General features: G+C 46.7%; 1 protein-coding gene across 1 annotated transcript in view; it reads right to left on the reverse strand.

The window, feature by feature from the left end:
- The window catches only part of RNF150 (ring finger protein 150), a 230,926-nt gene extending 207,011 nt beyond the window's left edge, over nucleotides 1-23,915 (reverse strand). The window contains exon 1 of the mRNA XM_073642115.1: nucleotides 23,181-23,915. Within this exon, the coding sequence (XP_073498216.1) occupies nucleotides 23,181-23,625 (445 nt within the window). The 5' untranslated portion in view covers nucleotides 23,626-23,915. The remainder of the gene's footprint in view (nucleotides 1-23,180) is intronic.
- Between the last annotated feature and the right edge of the window lie 729 nt (nucleotides 23,916-24,644).

Raw genomic sequence — 24,644 nt, forward strand, 5'->3', positions numbered from 1 at the left:
ATTGTTCGCGGCTGACGGCCGCGACCAATCAGCAGAGTGGGGTTTAAATTTTGCGCCAATACTGCTGATTGATCTCGGCCAGCGACCGCGATCAATCAGCAGAGCGTTGTTTAAATTTGGCGCCAATCTCGCTGATTGGACGCGTCTGGCGTCCGCGACCAATGAGCAGAGCGTTGTTTAAATTTGGCGCCAAGCTCGCTGATTGGTCGCGGCTGGCGTCCGCGACCAATTAGCACAGCAGTGTTTAAATGTCGCGGCAAGATCGGTGATTGGTCGCGACCGCTATTTAAATGTGGCGCCCAAATCGGTGATTGATCAAGGACGCTGACCGTGACCAATCACCGATTTGGGCGCCACATTTAAATAGCGGCCGCGACCAATCACCGATTTGGGCGCCAAATTTAAATATCGGCCGCGACCAATCACCGATCTTGGCTCCACATTTAAACACCGCTGTGGTGATTGGTCGCGGCCGATATTTAAATTTGGTGCCCAAATCCGTGATTGGTCGCGGGTAGCGTCGGAGACCAATCAGCACAATAGTGTTTAAGTTTTGCGCTAAGATCAGTGATTGGTCGGGTCCAAAGACCGCGACCAATCATCGAATGATCTTGGTGAGGAGCGGGGAGCGGCGCTGCCTGTGCGGATACTTCCGCTGCGAGAACCCGGGACATAGCGGGCGCTCGCAGCAGAAGTATCCCGACCCGCAGCGCCGCTCCCCGGTCCTCCCTTCCGCATGGAGGTCAGCGGCGCCGGCGGTCCTTCCGCTGCTACCGGCCGGGAGATGAGCGCCTCGCGCCGCTCATCTCCCGGCTGCATCTCCGTCCCGCAGATGGGTCCGGCGGTCGGGTTCCTTCTGCTGTTGCCGGCAGGGAGATGAGCGCCTTGCGCCGGTCATCTCCCGGCTGCATCGCCGCTCAGCTCCGTCCCGCAGATGAGCCGCTAACGGCCGCCATCTTTTTTTAGAAATCCCCCGGCGCTGATTGGCCGCTGCCGGACCAATGAGCGATGCGGGATTTCCTGGACAGACAGACACACAGACAGACGGGATAAGACGATTATATATATAGATCTGGCTATAACTGGTGAGCTGGTGGGGTAGGAGTAATTAGGCCCCACCGATTACTAAAACGATGGGGCACAAGCTCAGAGAAGCAGGGTTGACTGAAGACAGGCTCATTAGAAAGTCCATAAACCAGTCTTCTGCTAAGTATGTGTGGATTCACACATCCATAAATCACGGTCTGAGTACAGAATATGAAGCACAGACCGGCTGCAGGTCTCCTGACCCAAACATGACAGCCTTGTATATGCCTAGGAGGCTGTTGAGTTCAGGTCTGAAAACCTGCTGCCATTACACACAGATATGTGAATGCAGAATAACCCTGTCTACCCAAGAAGAGCAAAGCTCAGCTAAGTGCTTCTGGTTCTCTGCGCCAGCCTTTGGCGAGTATCTTATGGGTGGTTTATGGCCTTAAACCATTAAAAATTTCTGACACGTTTCTATGACATGAAAAATAAGAGTATTTTAAAGTGTTTTTTATTTTTAATTTTATAAGTTAATGAAATAAATGGATGCCAATAACAATATTGGGCCTCCAAATTGTCTTCCAAGTTTTTACCAACAATCTCCTACCCTGGAACAGGAACACCTTCATTAGTTTGCTAATATAGATGTGCATATGGCTTAAAGGGAATCTGTCACCCCCTGGGACTTATCAGACCTCATATATATAATATATATATATATTATATATATATATGCACACACACATACATACATATACAGATGTACACATATATACAATATGGTTCCTAAGGAGCAAACCTTATTGTTGCGCACGTTGAAGGTCACTGGAGCGGAAGTCACAGTGACTACCCAGTGCCTGCGCATTAGAGCACTGAAGGGAAAAATAGGGCTGGGAGAAAAAAAAACACGCCTTGCGTTATAGGCGCTTTGCGCATTAACGGGATCTGAACAAGAAGACTGCACGTCACAGGGGAGAGGGGCACTGTGACGTGCAGGGGAGGGGGGGGGTATTGAAATTAAATAAGTAGGCGTTCCCCGGCCGGGAAGCATGACAAAACTGATTTCAAAGCAACCAAACCTCTAATATGGGCCATACAGGCAAGTATAGATTTACATTTCTGTCACCTGTATGCCCATATTAGAGGTCTGATAAGTCCCAGGGGTGACAGATTCCCTTTAAAGATGGTCACTGCAGAAAGATCCGTGGAAAGAAACAATACTGCAAATATGTTTACATAATTGAAACTTTTAGCTATTTCATAAAGAGAATCTCTCAGTAACATTTGCCCTACACAAACAGAGGTAGTGTAGGATAGAGCAATGTAAAACCTTTCTAAGGATACCAGTTTCAACCAGGGCTGTGGAGTCGGTAAGCCAAACCTCCAACTCCTCAATTTCCATGACACCAACTCCACGACTCCGACTCCCTCATACATGGCTCATGTTTAAGTAATAAATTTACTGTAGCACAGATTCATCTCAGCTAAAAGTCTAGACCCTTAGATCAGGAATAGGACAGACATTTATAGGACATTTCATAACTTTCCCAAATTCTTAGGAAAAAAATATTCCCCACAAACTGCATTGAACTACTGCACCCAATTTATTATATATTTTAGAAGTCGGAGTTGGTCCACTTAATACCGACTCCACCAAAATGGGCACCGACTCCGACTCTACAGCCCTGGTTTCAACATTATCTGGTGCTCCCTTGCACTGAAATATGTATATTTTATGCATATGCAAATTAGCACTGCAAGTACACTGGTGAGCATTATCAGCGCACTTGGAGTCTATTGCTCCTCTTAGCTTCTCCCAGCCTGCACTGCCCCGGCTTCTTGAATGATAGAGGAGACAAAGGTTCTGCTGAATTATGTCACCACTGTTCTCCAGTGTCAATCAAAAAGAGGGGAGAAGTTAAGAGCCGAGGACTGCAAGTGTACTGATGCACCCATCAGAGCACTTGCAAGGCTAATTTGCATATGAGTAAAGGATGAAATTCATAGCAAGAGAGCAACGACACAGGCATCCCTGGAAATATTTTACACTGTCCTATCCTGCAGTTTGCCTGCTTGCCTAGGGCAAATGTTACTGATAGATTCCCTTTAAAGTTTCTTCCAGAAAAATTTTAAGAGAAGTAAATGTAGTAATGAGCAAAATTCCCATACTGCGCCCAGCAATAGACAAAGAAATCCCGACAAGGACGTTGCACGTTATAGTACAAAATGTCATCAAACAATATAGCACAAGGAGACTGTTTCAGAGGAAGCATCAGAGGAGACATTTTCTTGGGTCACTGGTATTCTAATTTCTACCACATGCTATGGCTTTTGTGTAGTTTCAGTTAACAGAAGCTGGTACAACATAAAACGCAGCTTCTGTGCCTTTTATTATTTTATAATACGCTATTGAACATTCTGTGAATTACACCACGGAGGCAGCTAACACAGTCACGGCCTACATGAAAGACAGTGGAGTTTTCAGTGTATACCGACCGGGAAAGACTACTAACTACTATGCTCATATATATCCTTAACGAGACATTTATTTTATAAAGGCACAAAGCTGGTACAAAGGGCCCGTTATTAGGAGAGGAACCAAGCGGCACCAAGTAGGAACATATTCTTCACCATGGGTTTTCGGGAACCTCCTGCACCACACATGGTAGATGTTGTATGCCTTAGGTTCTGTCAAACTAGAGAAACATCCACATCGATGATAGATTTACATTGCTGATTAGCTTTGACGAGCAATTTATGGAATATTGATTAATGAGTCGCTGCATTACATCTGGCCCGAGGCTACTGCGGCATTTTTATTATAGAGCTGAGGGGTGACAAACAGCTGAGTTAGGGTTTATGCACATGGCCATATAATGCATGCACAAGGGGGCACCTATGGTATTCTATGGGCTTACTCTACACCGGTGTGTGTACAAATTCATAGGGGCCCATAGAGGAGTGTTGGGAAATTATGAGAAACAATGAATTCAAATAAATAACACTGTATTACTCATGGCATCTAGTAAGAAATCACTTATTTTTATAAGACAGATCCCAATGTCCAACCCCTCTCCACTAGGTTGTACATGTGACATAATTACTTTTGCTCTCCAAGAGAGCTCATTTCCATACTTTTCACCCATTGCCTTTAAGTCTCATTGCTGGCCTGGTCACTTGTCTAGAGCAAGTGCTGCCTGATCTCTGCCAAGCATGTGTATGTGCGCACACTGACACTGCCTGAGCCGGCCACTCGCACACTGTGTCAGAAGGCGCATGCTTCTCTCTGGCTCCTCTCTGTAGCCGCTCGCTCTCTACACTTATGGGTGTGTTAGTGGTTTGAGCCTGGCTGCAGACAGGACCCAGAGAGGAGAAAGCGCCCGCCCACACTATGCGCGCCCACGAGGGCTAAGTTCAGGCAGCACTTGCTCTAGACAGTCGAGTCCTGTCAATTAGAAGTAGACAATTTTCCTAAAATGAAAATTTTGGGGGTGTAGCGGAACTAAATGTGCACTGAGCCGTTGACTAAGCATGCACCAAATTCCTTAATTTGCATTTGAATTAAAAGTAAGTTTCTCCGACCATGTACCACTAAAATGTACAGTGCTAGTATGATTTCTATAGGTGTTAAGTCCCTTATATCACTGGGCAGCTGGTTTAATATGCAATTTGGAGAGTAATAGACTCCCTTTAACTACAACCACTACTTCCCATACATTGCCTATAGGACAGATAAAAAGGTAAGTAGAGATCTGATTGCTTGCAGTGGGTGACTCCACCACTTAGTGTTTAGACATTACTCAAACCCCCAACATCTCTACATTCAATTCTTACTTAAGATCTAGTCTGTGACACCTCACCTAGAGGTTTGATGTCTTCGCCTTTAAACCATGCACTGATTGGGAATTCATGTCATGTGCATACAAAGTGCGCACACAGTTCAATGGAAAGTGGAATCACATCCTGTAAAATTATTGAAGTATAATAAGGCTGTGTTCACATCTACGTCAGTGCCTCTGTCACAAATGTTGTCACATTTGATGGAAAAAATAGAGCAGCATGCAACAATATTATTTCCACCAAATTAACATACACCTTAATAGATAGACCCCAATTAGGTCAGTGGGGTTCACTGGGCACTGCCGGCATCCTTCATTCTTAGGATTTGAACTAATAATATGGCTAATATGTTTATTGAGCCAAACAAAACTACAGATCACGGCACAGCAAAAAAATGGCGATTAGTTAAAGGAGTATTCCCATCTCCAAGATCCTATCCCAATATGTAGTAGGTGTAGTAATAATAATATTAGCAAATACCTCCAATTAGAAATTTAGTATAGTTCTTCTGATTCGCTATGTCTCTTTCCTCATGTGCAGGCATTGCAGGACCTTAGGTGTCCATGGTTACGACCACTGATATAGTGACAGCTAGTTAGCTAGTTGCTAGTGGTCATAACCATGGATACTTAAGGTCCTGCAATGCCTGTACATGAGGAAAGAGACATAGCTAATCAGAAAAACTATATTTCTAATTGGAGGTATTTGCTAATATTATTATTATTACACTTACTACATATTGGGATAGGATCTTGGAGATGGGAACACCCCTTTAAGTACAAGTTAAAGGGGTTGTCCAGGCATAAAGAGAAGTTCCCAAGGGGCTTGGAGCTGTAAAAAGTAACAAACTAAATCATGCTCACCTACCAGCACCCACTTGGATTCAGCGCATGCTGCTTCGTGGTCGGTGCTGACTCTGGAAGAGAAGATATCAACATTCCACCAGCAGCAGAACCGCTGCAGGCTGTGATTGGCTGCAGCAGTCAGGTGACTTGAGAAGCGCGTCAGAAAAACATTTGATGATCAAGTCACCTGACCAATGTAGCCAATCACAGGTCGGAGCTGTCCTGCTGCTGTGGAATAGTGATGTCTCATGTTCTTGTATCAGTTCACAGAACGGAGTCCCTGTGGTGGATCCAGATGGCATTAGTGAGTATTAATTAGTTTGTTATTTTTTACAGCTTCAAGCCCTTTGGGAACTTTTATTTTTTTGTCGGGACAACCCCTTTAAGTACTATCATGGTTGCATCACGGCCATTGTACCGGTGAGAATCACCGTTTTGAAAGCAGTGCCCAAGTCACACGGTGTATTAAAATAGGACTCGAGAAGGAAAAATATTTAACAGTACATCCTGAGTTTTTATAATAGGAGTTTGGCTACTGATGCAAATGATCTTTTTCCAACAGAAAACGTACATCCCTAAAGAGCAGGGGGACAGGTATTTTGGCTGCAGAAATACAGTAGCGCAGAAATGAACTTTAGTAGTTTGTGGTTCATGTCAACCGATCAGATTCAGCTTTCACTGCCGCAGACAGCACTGAGAAAGTGATATACGAGGAGCAGAGTATTAATGACTTGCTGTGTGTAAGTCTAGACATAAGTGAGGGAGAATCAGATAACCACTGACAATGACCCAGCGCCTTCATAATGAGATTGAGGAGACAAATGTCCGGAAATCCTGGTAGCGGTGAGACTTTTATACCATATGTACATGGGCATTGTGGGCTGGCTGGTGATAAAAGCTGTGTGCAAACACCAAGATGTGACACAATGTAAATCCACACTGCAAAGTAAAAAACTTCTCCTATCTACAGTACAGTTACATAAGAAGTAATAAAAAATACAAACTGCGCTCTACTCACCTTCCCTGGGTCCACTGGTGAGCCGCCGCTGCAACCGCCGATGTCTGGCATTGTCTGCGTGTAACCTGTCAGAGTTGCTGATTGGCTGCAGCACTGTTAAAGTGACGTCAGTGCCACAGCCAAATCCAGGCTCAGACTCGCCGGTGGACAGCACAGTTGTTTTACTAAAACTGCAGACAGGGTAGTAACTTACTTGAAAGGGAACAACAACTTTAAGTCTTAAGACCCCAATACACATGGCATTTTAGGTCGCACCTAAACCTTCTAATAACACTTAGAGGTATTCCCATCTCCAAGATCCTATCCCAATATGTATTAGGTGTAATAATAATAATAATAATGTTAGCAAATACCTTCAATTAGAAATGTAGTATAGTTCTTCTAATAAGCTATGTCACTTACCCCATGTGCAGGGCATTGCAGTAGCTTAGGTATCCATGGTTATGACCATTAACAACTACCTGTCACTATATGAGTGGTTGTAACCATGGACACCTAAGCTACTGCAATGCCCTGCACATGGGGTAAGTGACATAGCGAATCTGGAGGACTATACTACATTTCTAACTGGAGGTATTTGCTAATATTAATATTATTACTACACCTACTACATATTGGGATAGGATCTTAGAGATGGGAATAGCCCTTTAAACAATAAATAACTAAAAAAAACACACTAGTGGACACCACTTTAGAGTGGCATAAATTGGACACGGACATCTTTATTAAAGGTTTAATTATCAAAAAGCAACTCACGTTACCAAAATTGTAACTGTCAACACTCAAAAAGCTCTTCCAAAAGCCCAAACTAACCACCTGATTGAGGAGCCAGCCTTCAGGACAGGTAAGTTCAACAAGCCCAAACCCCCCGCCCGCGTTCTTTTATACAGTATAAGTAGGTCACATGGGATTTTTCTAACCCAATCACCCACTGTTACCGAGGCAGACAATGCATGTTTGCTCCCTGCTACAGCAGCCTCATAGGTCCAAACAAATAGCCAATCACTGCCTGTTGCTACCCAAACTTAATCACCCTTTCGACAGAAGCCCCATAGGTCACACAATGACCCAATCACATGCAGCCACTTTCCTAACCCCACTCTACCCAACAACCAAGAAATCTAGACCATTCTTGGTCGGAAAATCTCCAACCTGGGTGCCCAATAATCCCATGAGGATCTCGCCGTATTCTCCGGGGAATCCTTCTATTACACCAATGTCGGTTGAACCCACCGATGTCGACAAGATCAGCAGAAAGTCGAATGTATACGGGGGCGTCCGACAGTTGATTGTCTGGCATTGGCTCTCTCATAGAGAACACAGGGGCGGCTCTGCAGACAGAGTGCTCGTGTATGCGAGAGTCGGGCGAGATTGGTCAAAGCACCGTTCAGCCAGCAGCTATCGAAAGTGTATAGGGGGATTACTCTATTAAAACAAACTTTCAAAAAAATAAAAAAACATACACAGAAAACAACAATAATTTAATTTAATGTGCACTACCTGCAGAATATAAATGTGAGGAGAAAAGATCTGTACCTTACTGGTTGGTGCAGCTCCCTGAGTATGCACTTTAAGGCTGTGTTCACAAGCAGCGCATATGCTGTGTTTTTTCCTGCTATTCTTTTATCTGCAGGTCTCCGCACCAAAATTCACAATAACAATATTGTCTAATAACTGCATTTTTTTCCCAGGTTTGTGCTGCTTTTCCCTCTTTATTTGATGTGCTTTTGATGCTTATTTGAAGCAGTGTTTTCAATGCATATTTTTTTAGCACAGAAACGCTTTCATTCTGCACTGTGTTTCTTACATGCGTTTTTCAAACTCCCCCACAAAAGTCTATAAAGAAAAAACGCACCAAAAACGCAGTGTCTTTAAATGTACAGCGGGCGAGAGTTTTCATAAAATCACATCCACTTTGCTTAAAGTGTTGAATTCTGCAGGTTTCAGCATAAAACACAGCAAAAAAGCAGCATTTACACTGTGTGTGAACATGGCCTTAGTGTAAAGTGCAGTGACTGAATAACTCTAATCTGACCCAATCACTAATAACCTCAACATCAGCATAATGCGGATTGTCGGCACTAACAAGGGAGACCCTGCATCATCACTGGAACTTAAAGGGGTTTTCCCACGAATGAAAGTTCATTTTAATCAATAGATGTTGGAATAATAATCATCTCCACAATTGAATGTATTTAAATAAATGTTCCTGTGTTGAGATAATATTATAAATGTGCCCCTGCTGTGTACTGTGTAATGGCTGTGTCTGATCGTACAAGAACATGGTCTGATCATACCACAGCTCCAGGGCAGGGGAGGAAGCAAAAGAGTATACAGACATTACAGCAGATGATTGTTTTTGTAAGGTAAAGCATTTTCCTGCCTGTTTTTATACACTCAGTAATGTGATGATTCTCAAACACATTAAAAAGCAGCATGATCTCCTTAATAAACTATGAGAAATGGTAATACAATATGAGAAATATGTGATAACATATGTCGATATGATGTAACATCTGAAGTAACATGTAATACACAATATTGTGATACTCCTAGTACACAAAAACCAGAAGAATGTCCTCACTGGCCTGCCCTATTCACTATGAAAACCAGTAATGTAATACTGCTGTAGTAGTGTGATGTGTGGAGACATCTATTGTGCAAGGCTATGTGATGTCCTTCGGTGCGGCTCAAGAAGTACTACAAGTAGTTGGTCACCTGTAGAATCCAGTGATGTTATATGTACCAATCAGCAGATGATTAACTACCGAGGTCGCAGAGGTAGCCACAGCGACCGAGACCGGCAGGTAATGGGGCCTGCAGACACCAGCAAAAATTTCAGCTGGACGTGCGTCCTCGGACCCACATTCAGCTAAAGTGTATTGCGCCTCACAGGTCCATCGGGTCCGTTCGCGGAAATACAAACTTCCGGCCAATCAGAGGCCAGCAGCTGACATCGGTGTGCACGTGACTGGGGGCACATGGCAGCTGCTGGCTTCAAAAGAGGATGCCGAGTGGCGGGGGAGCAGGGGGAAGGTGAAAATAATGGTTTATTTTTAGCTATACATCAATGAACAGCGGCAGAACGGGGGACATATACCAAGATGGGGGATATACATACCAGGATGGAGGGAGTCCCCGGTCCAAATCTTGCATCGGGGCCCATCAGACTCTAGTTATGCCACTCCCAATCAGTCATAACATTAATACCCCCAGCCTTATATTGAGTAGGTCCCCTGACCCATTGAGGCATGGACCTGCAGATGGTTGATAGGATTTTGCAGCACAACCCGCAGATGGTTGATAGGATTTTGCAGCACAACCTGCAGATGGTTGACAGGATTTTGCAGCACAACCTACAGACGGTAGATTGGATTTTCCAGCACCACCAATGGACCAATTTGTCAAGAGATGCCAGCTGAAGAGATCACGCAGATCCCACTGCTGCCACCAATTTGTCAGACAGCACCCAGGAGAATCATGCTGATCTCCCGGCTGGTACCAATATGTTACGGAATAACACTCCCCTGCCTCCAATCTTCAGGACAATTACGCAATTGACCTACGATTGATGGACGAGGTCGCTGCTGTTTTCACTACTAAGTCAAATATTGAGCATATAGTATATATACCTCTGATTACAATATATATATATATATATATATATCTCCGGTATGGTCACTGCCAACCTCCATAATAACAAAAGGAACTAGCTGCCTGCCACCAATCGTGTATACAGGCAGATTGGACACTTGTTCCAAATAGATTATTACTTCAGGTGTGCGGTTTATAGAAGATCAAGAGGAAAAAAAACTATTATATTTTTATGTATTTAATCCAAAAAGTAGGCAGCTTTATAAAGATATACAAAGAAGTTACGAAATGGACAAAACAGTACAGTATAAACAGTTACATATAATAAAAAGAATCAACAGAAGAAATGTACTAAACCTGATATCACAGGGTTGGCTCTGGCTTTTATGAAAAGGAGCTCTTCGTTTTTGGGGGGCAACAGACAGAACTAGTGAACTGCACCTCCCAGGAATATCTGGTCTACATTTGAAGAAAAAATATTCTGCTGACCTAAGAATTTCTGCTGATTTTAGCCAAATGAAAGGTGCTGATTCCAGATATGAAGTAAAAAAAATAAGCAACACGTCAAATTCTTTCACAAATGAGAAATGTTTGATTAAAGGTTTTAAAGTTGAATATCAGGAGTAAAAAGAAATTCTGAAGAAGCGATAGCATGTATTATATTTGTTTCATGCAAAAAATGAGTCTATCGTCTAACCAGGAGAGCAATAGTTGTGTAAATTGTACTTGTTAGGGAGAAATTTTCTCTTTTTGCATGCTCTGGAATAGTTATGATCGGGGCTGTCACGCTGTAAACACCAGGAGTAGATTGTGTTCCATCTGCCTGGATATCTATGTTCCAGCGTCCTGATGTCTTGGTGAAAGCATTCTCCTTCTTCTTGCTGCGACTTGTAAGGCTATGTTCACACATCATGGTTTTCTTGGAGTTCATTTTCTGCAGCAAAACCTGATCTCTTGCCAGGAGGTTGTTCATGATTTTGTTGCTGTTTTCTTACTTTTTTTGGTGCGTTTTTTCAGCGTTTTTCTCACTGTCCTTTTGTTTCTGTTATGCATGTACAAAAAGTTCAGTAAAAAAAACCCCATCTCATTCTGATTTAGGCACAAAAAACACTGAAAATAACATGATGTGTGAACATAGCCAAAGTTCAGCTTTGCTTCCACCACATAAGCATGAACACAGGTCACCAATGCAAGACATATCTGAAACCATATTAACCAGAATTTCAAATGTACAGAGGGGGAGGTGAATTGTTCAGGGATAGTTTACCTAAGACACTGGCAGTGCATTGAGTTTGTATGACACTATTTACTTTCACACTATGGGGTCTGCCATTCAGTTCCACAGGCATTGTTCAATTTCACACTTGCCTGGGCCACAGTATTGTTCAATCTCACATGTAGCTCAGCCAATGTTTAATTACACTATACTAATACAAAATACCATCTCAGTGACCAAGATAAGATGGTAAAATCACAAAAATAAAATGAGCTTCAAATACTGCTGTACTTGCTTATTTTCACTAAAAACGCAGCAAAACCCGATAGCTATGTTTACACCAGGCATTTTTTTCACTATCCATTACTTCCAATTGATGAAAAACGCTAAAAAAAACCTGAAAGAAGTGACATGCTCTATTTTGCAAAAAAAAAATCATGCAAAGCTTAAAATCCTGAACAAAAAAAACCATGATGTGTGAACTAAGAATTCTGGAATCTCATAGACTTTCCTGGTACTGCAAAATGCAGCTGAAAATTTGCATAAAAAAAAGCATCAAAAAACGCTGAAAAAACCATGACGTGTGAACATAGCCTTAGCCTCTTGAACGAATGAATGCTGCCGTTAGTTTTTACACCTCTTATATAGCTATAAACTCCCAACGACGGCAGTTTTTATCTGCTTATTAAGGAGGTCTTCCTATTAGTTATACCGATTGCATATTCAGCATTTCTTTTTTGCGTATTCAGCATATCTAAATAATATAATTATATATAATGTTATATTATTACTGTAAGAGTTCATTATTATTATTTATTTATTTATATAGCGCCATTGATTCCATGGTGCTGTACATGAGAAGGGGTTACATACGAAATACAGATATCACTTACAGTAAACAAACTAACAATGATAGACTGGTACAAAGGGAAGAGGAGCCTGCCCTTGCGGACTAAAGGCCCTGTCACACATAACGAGATCGCTAGCGAGATCGTTGTTGCGTCACGGTTTTGGGATCGCTGGGGAGATGTCAAACATGCAGAAATTTCTAACGATCTCAGCCACCCCAGCGATCTAACCAACGATCTCGGCGGTCGTTGGGACGCTTTCACACAGCAGCTATTTCAACGATCCACACCTTGATAGGGACTGTACTGTGTCAGAAAGGCGTGCATAAAATTGCTTTTCCGCGCCCCCCTCATCTCCAGTTGGTGGACGCTACTGCGTTCTGATTGGGTGGCCTTGGTTTAACACTGCGTCTCCGGTCAGATGGGATCTATACTGCGTCTCCATTGAAAATGGAAACTCATTTGAGACCCCAAACAATACCTACCTCGCTAAAGATGCCTGATTTCTTCAAAGTGGAGTCACAGCTGGAGAACGCTGGTGGGATCTGAAAAAACAGGGACGCAGTAGTGACCACCAATCGGGGACGAGGAGCGCAGAAAAGTCCAATTTATGCACGCCTACATGTCTCAGTTCTGAATCGCTAACGAGGTCGTTGATAAGGTGTCAAATACAGCGATGCACACTGCCCAGCGGGAGCGCAACGACCCAGGAATGGTCCAGGAAGCTTTGTAACGATCAGCGATCTCACAGCAGGGGCCTGATCGTTGCTACCTGTCAGACATGACGAGATCGCTAGCGAGATCGCTATTGCGTCACCAAAACTGTGACTCATCAACGATCTCGCTAGCGATCTCGTTATGTGTGACGGGGCCTTTACATTCCATTATCCTTAGTAAACAGCATTTTGTGGAAGAAATGGGCATGACTGGAAGACACGGATATGATTTTTGGATTCAACACACCAAAATTCACAAAGATCACATGCTATCTTGTAGTGAGCAAAATTGATGTAGAGCAGTCAATGGAAATCTGAGGAATTTGCACTCCAAGTCAAGGCCTTGAAATCTTTGTCATGTTCATCAAAACTACTTTCCAGGGTGACAGGCCAAATTATCCTGCTGAAAAAGGCCACAGCCAATAGGAAATACTGTAGTCATTAGTGAATACTCAAATCTACAACGTTTAGGTAGGTTGTACATGTCAACATAACTTCCACGTGAAGCCAGGATACAAGGTTTCCCAGCAGAACATTGTTCGAAACTCTTCGCACACAAGCTGCTGCCTTACGTGGAAACCAAACAAGAAATTCAGGCACCCTCGTAACCCTTTATCTTGGTTTGTTCACCCTCACTTTATGCTATAATAGGTCAATTAATACTACAGTTTATAGACATCGTATAGAACTCATATTTATGCATTATTGAAATGTACAATATCATATAGTAAATATGGCACATGATAACTTACCATTTAACACTTAAAACTAATAAAAACAATGTTAAAATCACAGATCAGAATATCAGACCAGCTTACTGTCTCCCAGTAATACCTCCTGGTGCCATCTCTTCACCAGGTAAGCAAGACACTAGCACACAGCCATCCACAAGATGTAAAATAACCTGTACATACAGTAATATGCTGCCCCCTGGCACAGCTGTGTGCTGTCACCTGTACATACAGTAATATGCTGCCCCCTGGTACAGCTGTGTGCTGTCACCTGTACATACAGTAATATGCTGCCCCCTGGCACAGCTGTGTGCTGTCACCTATACATACAGTAATGTGATGCCCCCTGGTACAGCTGTGTGCTGTCACCTGTACATACAGTAATATGATGCCCCCTTGGTACAGCTGTGTGCTGTCACCTATACATACAGTAATGTGATGCCCCCTGGTACAGCTGTGTGCTGTCACCTGTATATACAGTAATATGATGCCCCCTTGGTACAGCTGTGTGCTGTCACCTGTATATACAGTAATGTGATGCCCCCTGGTACAGCTGTGTGCTGTCACCTGTATATACAGTAATGTGATGCCCCCTGGCACAGCTGTGTGCTGTTACCTGTACATACAGTAATGTGATGCCCCCTGGTACAGCTGTGTGCTGTCACCTGTACATGCAGTAATATGCTGCCCCCTGGCACAGCTGTGTGCTGTCACCTGTACATACAGTAATATGCTGCCCCCTGGCACAGCTGTGTGCTGTCACCTGTACATACAGTAATATGCTGCCCCCTGGTACAGCTGTGTGCTGTCACCTGTATATACAGTAATATGCTGCCCCCTGGTACAGCTGTGTGCTGTCACCTGTATATACAGTAATATGCTGCCCCCTGGTACAGCTGTGTGGTGTCTTCAGTCACCTGTACATACAGTAATGTGATGCCCCCTGGTACAGCTGTGTGCTGTCACCTGTACATATAGTAATATGCTGCCCCCTGGCACAGCTGTGTGCTGTCACCTGTATATACAGTAATATGCTGCCCCCTGGTACAGCTGTGTGGTGTCTTCAGTCACCTGTACATACAGTAATGTGATGCCCCCTGGTACAGCTGTGTGCTGTCACCTGTACATATAGTAATATGCTGCCCCCTGGCACAGCTGTGTGCTGTCACCTGTATATACAGTAATATGCTGCCCCCTGGTACAGCTGTGTGCTGTCACCTGTACATACAGTAATATGCTGCCCCCTGGCACAGCTGTGTAGTGTCACCTGTATATACAGTAATGTGATGCCCCCTGGTACAGCTGTGTGCTATCACCTGTATATACAGTAATGTGACGCCCCCTGGCACAGCTGTGTGCTGTCACCTGTACATACAGTAATATGCTGCCCCCTGGCACAGCTGTGTGCTGTCACCTGTATATACAGTAATGTGACGCCCCCTGGCACAGCTGTGTGCTGTCACCTTTATATACAGTAATGTGATGCCCCCTTGCACAGCAGTGTGGGGTCCTCAGTCACCAGTACATACAGTAATGTGATGCCCCCTGGCACAGCTGTGTGCTGTCACCTGTACATACAGTAATATGCTGCCCCCTGGCACAGCTGTGTGCTGTCACCTGTATATACAGTAATGTGACGCCCCCTGGCACAGCTGTGTGCTGTCACCTTTATATACAGTAATGTGACGCCCCCTTACACAGCAGTGTGGGGTCCTCAGTCACCAGTACATACAGTAATGTGATGCCCCCTGACACAGCTGTGTAGTGTCACCTGTACATATAGTAATATGCTGCCCCCTGGTACAGCTGTGTGCTGTCACCTGTATATACAGTAATATGATGCCCCCTTGGTACAGCTGTGTGCTGTCACCTGTATATACAGTAATGTGATGCCCCCTGGTACAGCTGTGTGCTGTCACCTGTATATACAGTAATGTGATGCCCCCTGGCACAGCTGTGTGCTGTTACCTGTACATACAGTAATGTGATGCCCCCTGGTACAGCTGTGTGCTGTCACCTGTACATGCAGTAATATGCTGCCCCCTGGCACAGCTGTGTGCTGTCACCTGTACATACAGTAATATGCTGCCCCCTGGCACAGCTGTGTGCTGTCACCTGTACATACAGTAATATGCTGCCCCCTGGTACAGCTGTGTGCTGTCACCTGTATATACAGTAATATGCTGCCCCCTGGTACAGCTGTGTGCTGTCACCTGTACATACAGTAATATGCTGCCCCCTGGTACAGCTGTGTGCTGTCACCTGTATATACAGTAATATGCTGCCCCCTGGCACAGCTGTGTGCTGTCACCTGTATATACAGTAATATGCTGCCCCCTGGTACAGCTGTGTGCTGTCACCTGTACATACAGTAATATGCTGCCCCCTGGCACAGCTGTGTGCTGTCACCTGTACATACAGTAATATGCTGCCCCCTGGTACAGCTGTGTGCTGTCACCTGTATATACAGTAATATGCTGCCCCCTGGCACAGCTGTGTGCTGTCACCTGTACATACAGTAATATGCTGCCCCCTGGCACAGCTGTGTAGTGTCACCTGTATATACAGTAATGTGATGCCCCCTGGTACAGCTGTGTGCTATCACCTGTATATACAGTAATGTGATGCCCCCTGGTACAGCTGTGTGCTGTCACCTGTACATATAGTAATATGCTGCCCCCTGGCACAGCTGTGTGCTGTCACCTGTATATACAGTAATATGCTGCCCCCTGGTACAGCTGTGTGCTGTCACCTGTACATACAGTAATATGCTGCCCCCTGGCACAGCTGTGTAGTGTCACCTGTATATACAGTAATGTGATGCCCCCTGGTACAGCTGTGTGCTATCACCTGTATATACAGTAATGTGACGCCCCCTGGCACAGCTGTGTGCTGTCACCTGTACATACAGTAATATGCTGCCCCCTGGCACAGCTGTGTGCTGTCACCTGTATATACAGTAATGTGACGCCCCCTGGCACAGCTGTGTGCTGTCACCTTTATATACAGTAATATGCTGCCCCCTGGCACAGCTGTGTGCTGTCACCTGTATATACAGTAATGTGACGCCCCCTGGCACAGCTGTGTGCTGTCACCTTTATATACAGTAATGTGACGCCCCCTTACACAGCAGTGTGGGGTCCTCAGTCACCAGTACATACAGTAATGTGATGCCCCCTGACACAGCTGTGTAGTGTCACCTGTACATACAGTAATATGCTGCCCCCTGGTACAGCTGTGTGCTGTCACCTGTACATACAGTAATATGCTGCCCCCTGGCACAGCTGTGTAGTGTCACCTGTATATACAGTAATGTGATGCCCCCTGGTACAGCTGTGTGCTGTCACCTGTATATACAGTAATGTGATGCCCCCCTGGTACAGCTGTGTGCTGTCACCTGTATATACAGTAATGTGATGCCCCCCTGGTACAGCTGTGTGCTGTCACCTGTACATACAGTAATGTGATGCCCCCTGGTACAGCTGTGTGCTGTCACCTGTACATACAGTAATGTGATGCCCCCTGGTACAGCTGTGTGCTGTCACCTGTACATATAGTAATATGATGCCCCCTGGCACAGCTGTGTAGTGTCACCTGTATATACAGTAATGTGATGCCCCCCTGGTACAGCTGTGTGCTGTCACCTGTACATACAGTAATGTGATGCCCCCTGGTACAGCTGTGTACTGTCACCTGTATATACAGTAATGTGATGCCCCCCTGGTACAGCTGTGTGCTGTCACCTGTACATACAGTAATGTGATGCCCCCTGGTACAGCTGTGTACTGTCACCTGTATATACAGTAATGTGATGCCCCCCTGGTACAGCTGTGTGCTGTCACCTGTACATACAGTAATATGATGCCCCCTGGCACAGCTGTGTAGTGTCACCTGTATATACAGTAATGTGATGCTCCCCTGGTATAGCTGTGTGCTGTCACCTGTACATACAGTAATGTGATGCCCCCTGGCACAGCTGTGTGCTGTCACCTGTACATACAGTAATGTGATGCCCCCCTGGTACAGCTGTGTGCTGTCACCTGTACATACAGTAATATGCTGCCCCTTGGCACAGCTGTGTAGTGTCACCTGTATATACAGTAATGTGATGCCCCCCTGGTACAGCTGTGTGCTGTCACCTGTACATACAGTAATGTGATGCCCCCTGGTACAGCTGTGTGCTGTCACCTGTACATACAGTAATATGCTGCCCCCTGGCACAGCTGTGTGCTGTCACCTGTACATACAGTAATATGCTGCCCCCTGGTACAGCTGTGTGCTGTCACCTGTACATACAGTAATATGATGCCCCCTGGTACAGCTGTGTGCTGTTACCTGTACATACAGTAATATGCTGCCCCCTGGCACAGCTGTGTAGTGTCACCTGTATATACAGTAATGTGATGCCCCCTGGCACAGCTGTGTGCTGTCACCTGTATATACAGTAATGTGATGCCCCCCTGGTAAAGCTGTGTGCTGTCACCTGTACATACAGTAATATGCTGCCCCCTGGCACAGCTGTGTAGTGTCACCTGTATATACAGTAATGTGATGCCCCCTGGTACAGCTGTGTGCTGTCACCTGTATATACAGTAATGTGATGCCCCCTGGTACAGCTGTGTGCTGTCACCTGTATATACAGTAATATGCTGCCCCCTGGTACAGCTGTGTGCTGTCACCTGTACATACAGTAATATGCTGCCCCCTGGCACAGCTGTGTGCTGTCACCTGTATATACAGTAATGTGACGCCCCCTGGCACAGCTGTGTGCTGTCACCTTTATATACAGTAATGTGACGCCCCCTTACACAGCAGTGTGGGGTCCTCAGTCACCAGTACATACAGTAATGTGATGCCCCCTGACACAGCTGTGTAGTGTCACCTGTACATACAGTAATATGCTGCCCCCTGGTACAGCTGTGTGCTGTCACCTGTACATACAGTAATATGCTGCCCCCTGGCACAGCTGTGTAGTGTCACCTGTATATACAGTAATGTGATGCCCCCTGGTACAGCTGTGTGCTGTCACCTGTATATACAGTAATGTGATGCCCCCCTGGTACAGCTGTGTGCTGTCACCTGTATATACAGTAATGTGATGCCCCCCTGGTACAGCTGTGTGCTGTCACCTGTACATACAGTAATGTGATGCCCCCTGGTACAGCTGTGTGCTGTCACCTGTACATACAGTAATGTGATGCCCCCTGGTACAGCTGTGTGCTGTCACCTGTACATATAGTAATATGATGCCCCCTGGCACAGCTGTGTAGTGTCACCTGTATATACAGTAATGTGATGCCCCCCTGGTACAGCTGTGTGCTGTCACCTGTACATACAGTAATGTGATGCCCCCTGGTACAGCTGTGTACTGTCACCTGTATATACAGTAATGTGATGCCCCCCTGGTACAGCTGTGTGCTGTCACCTGTACATACAGTAATGTGATGCCCCCTGGTACAGCTGTGTACTGTCACCTGTATATACAGTAATGTGATGCCCCCCTGGTACAGCTGTGTGCTGTCACCTGTACATACAGTAATATGATGCCCCCTGGCACAGCTGTGTAGTGTCACCTGTATATACAGTAATGTGATGCTCCCCTGGTATAGCTGTGTGCTGTCACCTGTACATACAGTAATGTGATGCCCCCTGGCACAGCTGTGTGCTGTCACCTGTACATACAGTAATGTGATGCCCCCCTGGTACAGCTGTGTGCTGTCACCTGTACATACAGTAATATGCTGCCCCTTGGCACAGCTGTGTAGTGTCACCTGTATATACAGTAATGTGATGCCCCCCTGGTACAGCTGTGTGCTGTCACCTGTACATACAGTAATGTGATGCCCCCTGGTACAGCTGTGTGCTGTCACCTGTACATACAGTAATATGCTGCCCCCTGGCACAGCTGTGTGCTGTCACCTGTACATACAGTAATATGCTGCCCCCTGGTACAGCTGTGTGCTGTCACCTGTACATACAGTAATATGATGCCCCCTGGTACAGCTGTGTGCTGTTACCTGTACATACAGTAATATGCTGCCCCCTGGCACAGCTGTGTAGTGTCACCTGTATATACAGTAATGTGATGCCCCCTGGCACAGCTGTGTGCTGTCACCTGTATATACAGTAATGTGATGCCCCCCTGGTAAAGCTGTGTGCTGTCACCTGTACATACAGTAATATGCTGCCCCCTGGCACAGCTGTGTAGTGTCACCTGTATATACAGTAATGTGATGCCCCCTGGTACAGCTGTGTGCTGTCACCTGTATATACAGTAATGTGATGCCCCCTGGTACAGCTGTGTGCTGTCACCTGTATATACAGTAATATGCTGCCCCCTGGTACAGCTGTGTGCTGTCACCTGTACATACAGTAATATGCTGCCCCCTGGCACAGCTGTGTAGTGTCACCTGTATATACAGTAATGTGATGCCCCCTGGTACAGCTGTGTGCTGTCACCTGTACATACAGTAATGTGATGCCCCCTGGTACAGCTGTGTGCTGTCACCTGTACATACAGTAATGTGATGCCCCCTGGTACAGCTGTGTGCTGTCACCTGTACATACAGTAATGTGATGCCCCCTGGCACAGCTGTGTACTGTCACCTGTACATACAGTAATGTGATGCCCCCTGGTACAGCTGTGTGCTGTCACCAGTACATACAGTAATGTGATGCCCCCTGGCACAGCTGTGTACTGTCACCTGTACATACAGTAATGTGATGCCCCCTGGTACAGCTGTGTGCTGTCACCTGTACATACAGTAATATGCTGCCCCCTGGTACAGCTGTGTGGTGTCTTCAGTCACCTGTATATACAGGAATGTGACGCCCCCTGGCACAGCTGTGTACTGTCACCTGCACATACAGTAATGTGATGCCCCCTGGTACAGCTGTGTGCTGTCACCTGTACATACAGTAATATGATGCCCCCTGGCACAGCTGTGTGCGGTCACTTGTACATACAGTAATATGCTGCCCCCTGGTACAGCTGTGTGGTGTCTTCAGTCACCTGTATATACAGTAATATGCTGCCCCCTGGCACAGCTGTGTGCTGTCACCTGTACATACAGTAATGTGATGCCCCCTGGTACAGCTGTGTGCTGTCACCTGTATATACAGTAATATGATGTCCCCTGGTACAGCTGTGTGCAGTCACCTGTACATACAGTAATGTGATGCCGCCTGGTACAGCTGTGTGGTGTCTTCAGTCACCTGTATATACAGGAATGTGATGCCCCCTGGCACAGCTGTGTGCTGTCACCTGTATATACAGTAATATGATGCCCCCTGGCACAGCTGTGTGCTGTCACCTGTACATACAGTAATGTGATGCCCCCTGGTACAGCTGTGTGGTGTCTTCAGTCACCTGTACATACAGTAATGTGATGCCCCCTGGTACAGCTGTGTGCTGTCACCTGTACATACAGTAATATGCTGCCCCCTGGCACAGCTGTGTGCTGTCACCTGTACATACAGTAATATCCTGCCCCTGGTACAGCTGTGTGCTGTCACCTGTACATACAGTAATGTGATGCCCCTTGCTACAGCTGTGTGGTGTCTTCAGTCACCTGTATATACAGTAATATGCTGCCCCCTGGCACAGCTGTGTGCTGTCACCTGTACATACAGTAATATGCTGCCCCCTGGCACAGCTGTGTGCTGTCACCTGTAAATACAGTAATATGCTGCCCCCTGGCACAGCTGTGTGCTGTCACCTGTATGTACAGTAATATGATGCCCCCTGGTACAGCTGTGTAGTGTCACCTGTACATACAGTAATATGATGCCCCCTGGTACAGCTGTGTGCTGTTACCTGTACATACAGTAATATGATGCCCCCTGGTACAGCTGTGTGCGGTCACCTGTACACAGTGATGTGATGGCCCCTGGTACAGCTGTGTGTTGTCACCTCTACATACAGTAATATGATGCCCCCTGGTACAGCTCTGTGGTCACCTATATATACAGTAATGTGATGCCCCTTAGCACAGCTGTATAGTGTCACCTGTACATACAGTAATATGATGCCCCCTGGCAGAGCTGTGTGCTGTCACCTGTACATACAGTAATGTGATGCCCCTTGGCACAGCTGTGTGCTGTCACCTGTACATACAGTAATATGATGCCCCCTGGCAGAGCTGTGTAGTGTCACCTGTACATACAGTAATGTGATGCCCCTTGGCACAGCAGTGTGGGGTCCTCAGTCACCTGTACATACAGTAATGTGATGCCCCCTGGCACAGCTGTGTGCTGTCACATGTACACAGTTATGTGATGCCCCCTGGTACAGCTGTGTGCTGTCACCTGTATATACAGTAATATGATGCCCCCTGGCACAGCTGTGTAGTGTCACCTGTACACAGTAATGTGATGCCCCCTGGCACAGCTGTGTGCGGTCACCTGTACATACAGTAATGTGATGTCCCTTGGCACAGCTGTGTGCTGTTACATGTACATACAGTGATGTGATGCCCCCTGGCACAGTTGTGTAGTGTCACTTGTACACAGTAATGTGATGCCCCCTGGTACAGCTGTGTGCTGTCACCTGTACATACAGTAATGTGATGCCCCCTGGTACAGCTGTGTGCTGTCACCTGTATATACAGTAATATGATGCCCCCTGGCACAGCTGTGTGCTGTCACCTGTACACAGTGATGTGATGCCCCCTGGTACAGCTGTGTGCTGTCACCTGTACATACAGTAATATGATGCCCCCTGGCACAGCTGTGTGCTGTCACCTGTACATACAGTAATGTGATGCCCCCTGGTACAGCTGTGTGCTGTCACCTGTACATACAGTAATGTGATGCCCCCTGGTACAGCTGTGTGCTGTCACCTGTATATACAGTAATATGATGCCCCCTGGCACAGCTGTGTAGTGTCACCTGTACACAGTGATGTGATGCCCCCTGGTACAGCTGTGTGCTGTCACCTGTACACAGTGATGTGATGCCCCCTGGTACAGCTGTGTGCTGTCACCTGTACATACAGTAATATGATGCCCCCTGGCACAGCTGTGTGCTGTCACCTGTACATACAGTAATATGATGCCCCCTGGCACAGCTGTGTGCTGTCACCTGTACATACAGAAATGTGATGCCCCCTGGTACAGCTGTGTGCTGTCACCTGTACACAGTGATGTGATGCCCCCTGGCACAGCTGTGTGCTGTCACCTGTACATACAGAAATGTGATGCCCCCTGGTACAGCTGTGTGCTGTCACCTGTACACAGTGATGTGATGCCCCCTGGTACACATTAGTGAGGCATGCAGAGCACCCTGGCTGGCAGTGACAGTCGCCGTGCCATGTGGGCAGTGCTGGTGGATGGCACACACTGACCTGGATGGGACATGGTGATGGTGTCATTGCCGAAGCCCAGGTTGTAGATGAGCACGGCCGAGGCGTTGTGCAGGGCGGCATGCCGGATCTTATCCTTACACGTGCAGTTCCCTATGGGGATCAGGGCCACCCATCTCCCGGCATGGGCTGGCACCGGGAACTTGGCGGCCGGGTCACAGGCCAGTCTGTCCTGCGGGGAGGGCATCACCGCCCAGCCCCAGGCATCCTGCTTCAGGGAGTGCTCCCCGTAGCGCCCGCACTCGCTCTTCTCCGTCCTGTTGGTGCTGCTGGCCGGGTCATGGTAGGTGATGTTGACGAAGGCCGTGTACCACTCCTCCTTCTCCGCCACCGTGAAGTCCATGCAGAGCAGATGCACGAAGCAGTAGGAGATGAGCCAGGTGGAGAGCGCCAGGCTGCGGCATGCCTGGATCAGAGACATTGCCATCTTTATTCGCTGCTCTGCCTGCTGCAGATGTCACCGCCGGAGACGTGCCGCTCATTGGCTGACGCGGCTGGAGCTCTGCTCTCCCCCGCCGCCTCTGCCCGCTCTATATCCGGTGCTGCCCGGTGATGGCTGCGCTCGGTTAGGTCATGGCGGCCTCCAGTGCTCCGGCTGCTGGCACAGGGAGCCGTGCAGGGCACCGCAGCTTTGTTTGGGTCCTGCCTGTGACTGTCCTCCTCCTCCGACCTCCTCCACTCAGCCTTCCATAGGAGGAGCCTGGTGTGCGGAGGGACTGGAAGCTCTGCCACCGGGGGCACTGCTACAGGGTGACCACATGTAGGCACCACTGCCACACTGATCTGCAAGTGCAGCTTATGCCAGCACAACCACATGTAGACACCAGTGCCACACTGATCTACAAGTGCAGCTTATGCCAGCACAACCACATGTAGGCACCAGTGCCACACTGATCTGCAAGTGCAGCTTATGCCAGCACAACCACATGTAGGCACCAGTGCCACACTGATCTGCAAGTGCAGCTTATGCCAGCACAACCACATGTAGGCACCAGTGCCACACTGATCTACAAGTGCAGCTTATGCCAGCACAACCACATGTAGGCACCAGTGCCACACTGATCTGCAAGTGCAGCTTATGCCAGCACAAGCACATGTAGGCACCAGTGCCACACTGATCTACAAGTGCAGCTTATGCCAGCACAACCACATGTAGGCACCAGTGCCACACTGATCTGCAAGTGCAGCTTATGCCAGCACAACCACATGTAGACACCAGTGCCACACTGATCTACAAGTGCAGCTTATGCCACCACAACCACATGTAGGCACCAGTGCCACACTGATCTACAAGTGCAGCTTATGCCAGCACAACCACATGTAGGCACCAGTGCCACACTGATCTACAAGTGCAGTTTATGCCACCACAACCACATGTAGGCACCAGTGCCACACTGATCCGCAAGTGCTGCTTATGCCACCACTTCTGCTACTTCCAGGTGGAGG

Source organism: Phyllobates terribilis, unplaced genomic scaffold (genome assembly GCF_046119375.1).
Source record: "Phyllobates terribilis strain yellow unplaced genomic scaffold, ASM4611937v1 Scaffold_1__5_contigs__length_1240528914, whole genome shotgun sequence".
NCBI lineage: Eukaryota > Metazoa > Chordata > Amphibia > Anura > Dendrobatidae > Phyllobates > Phyllobates terribilis.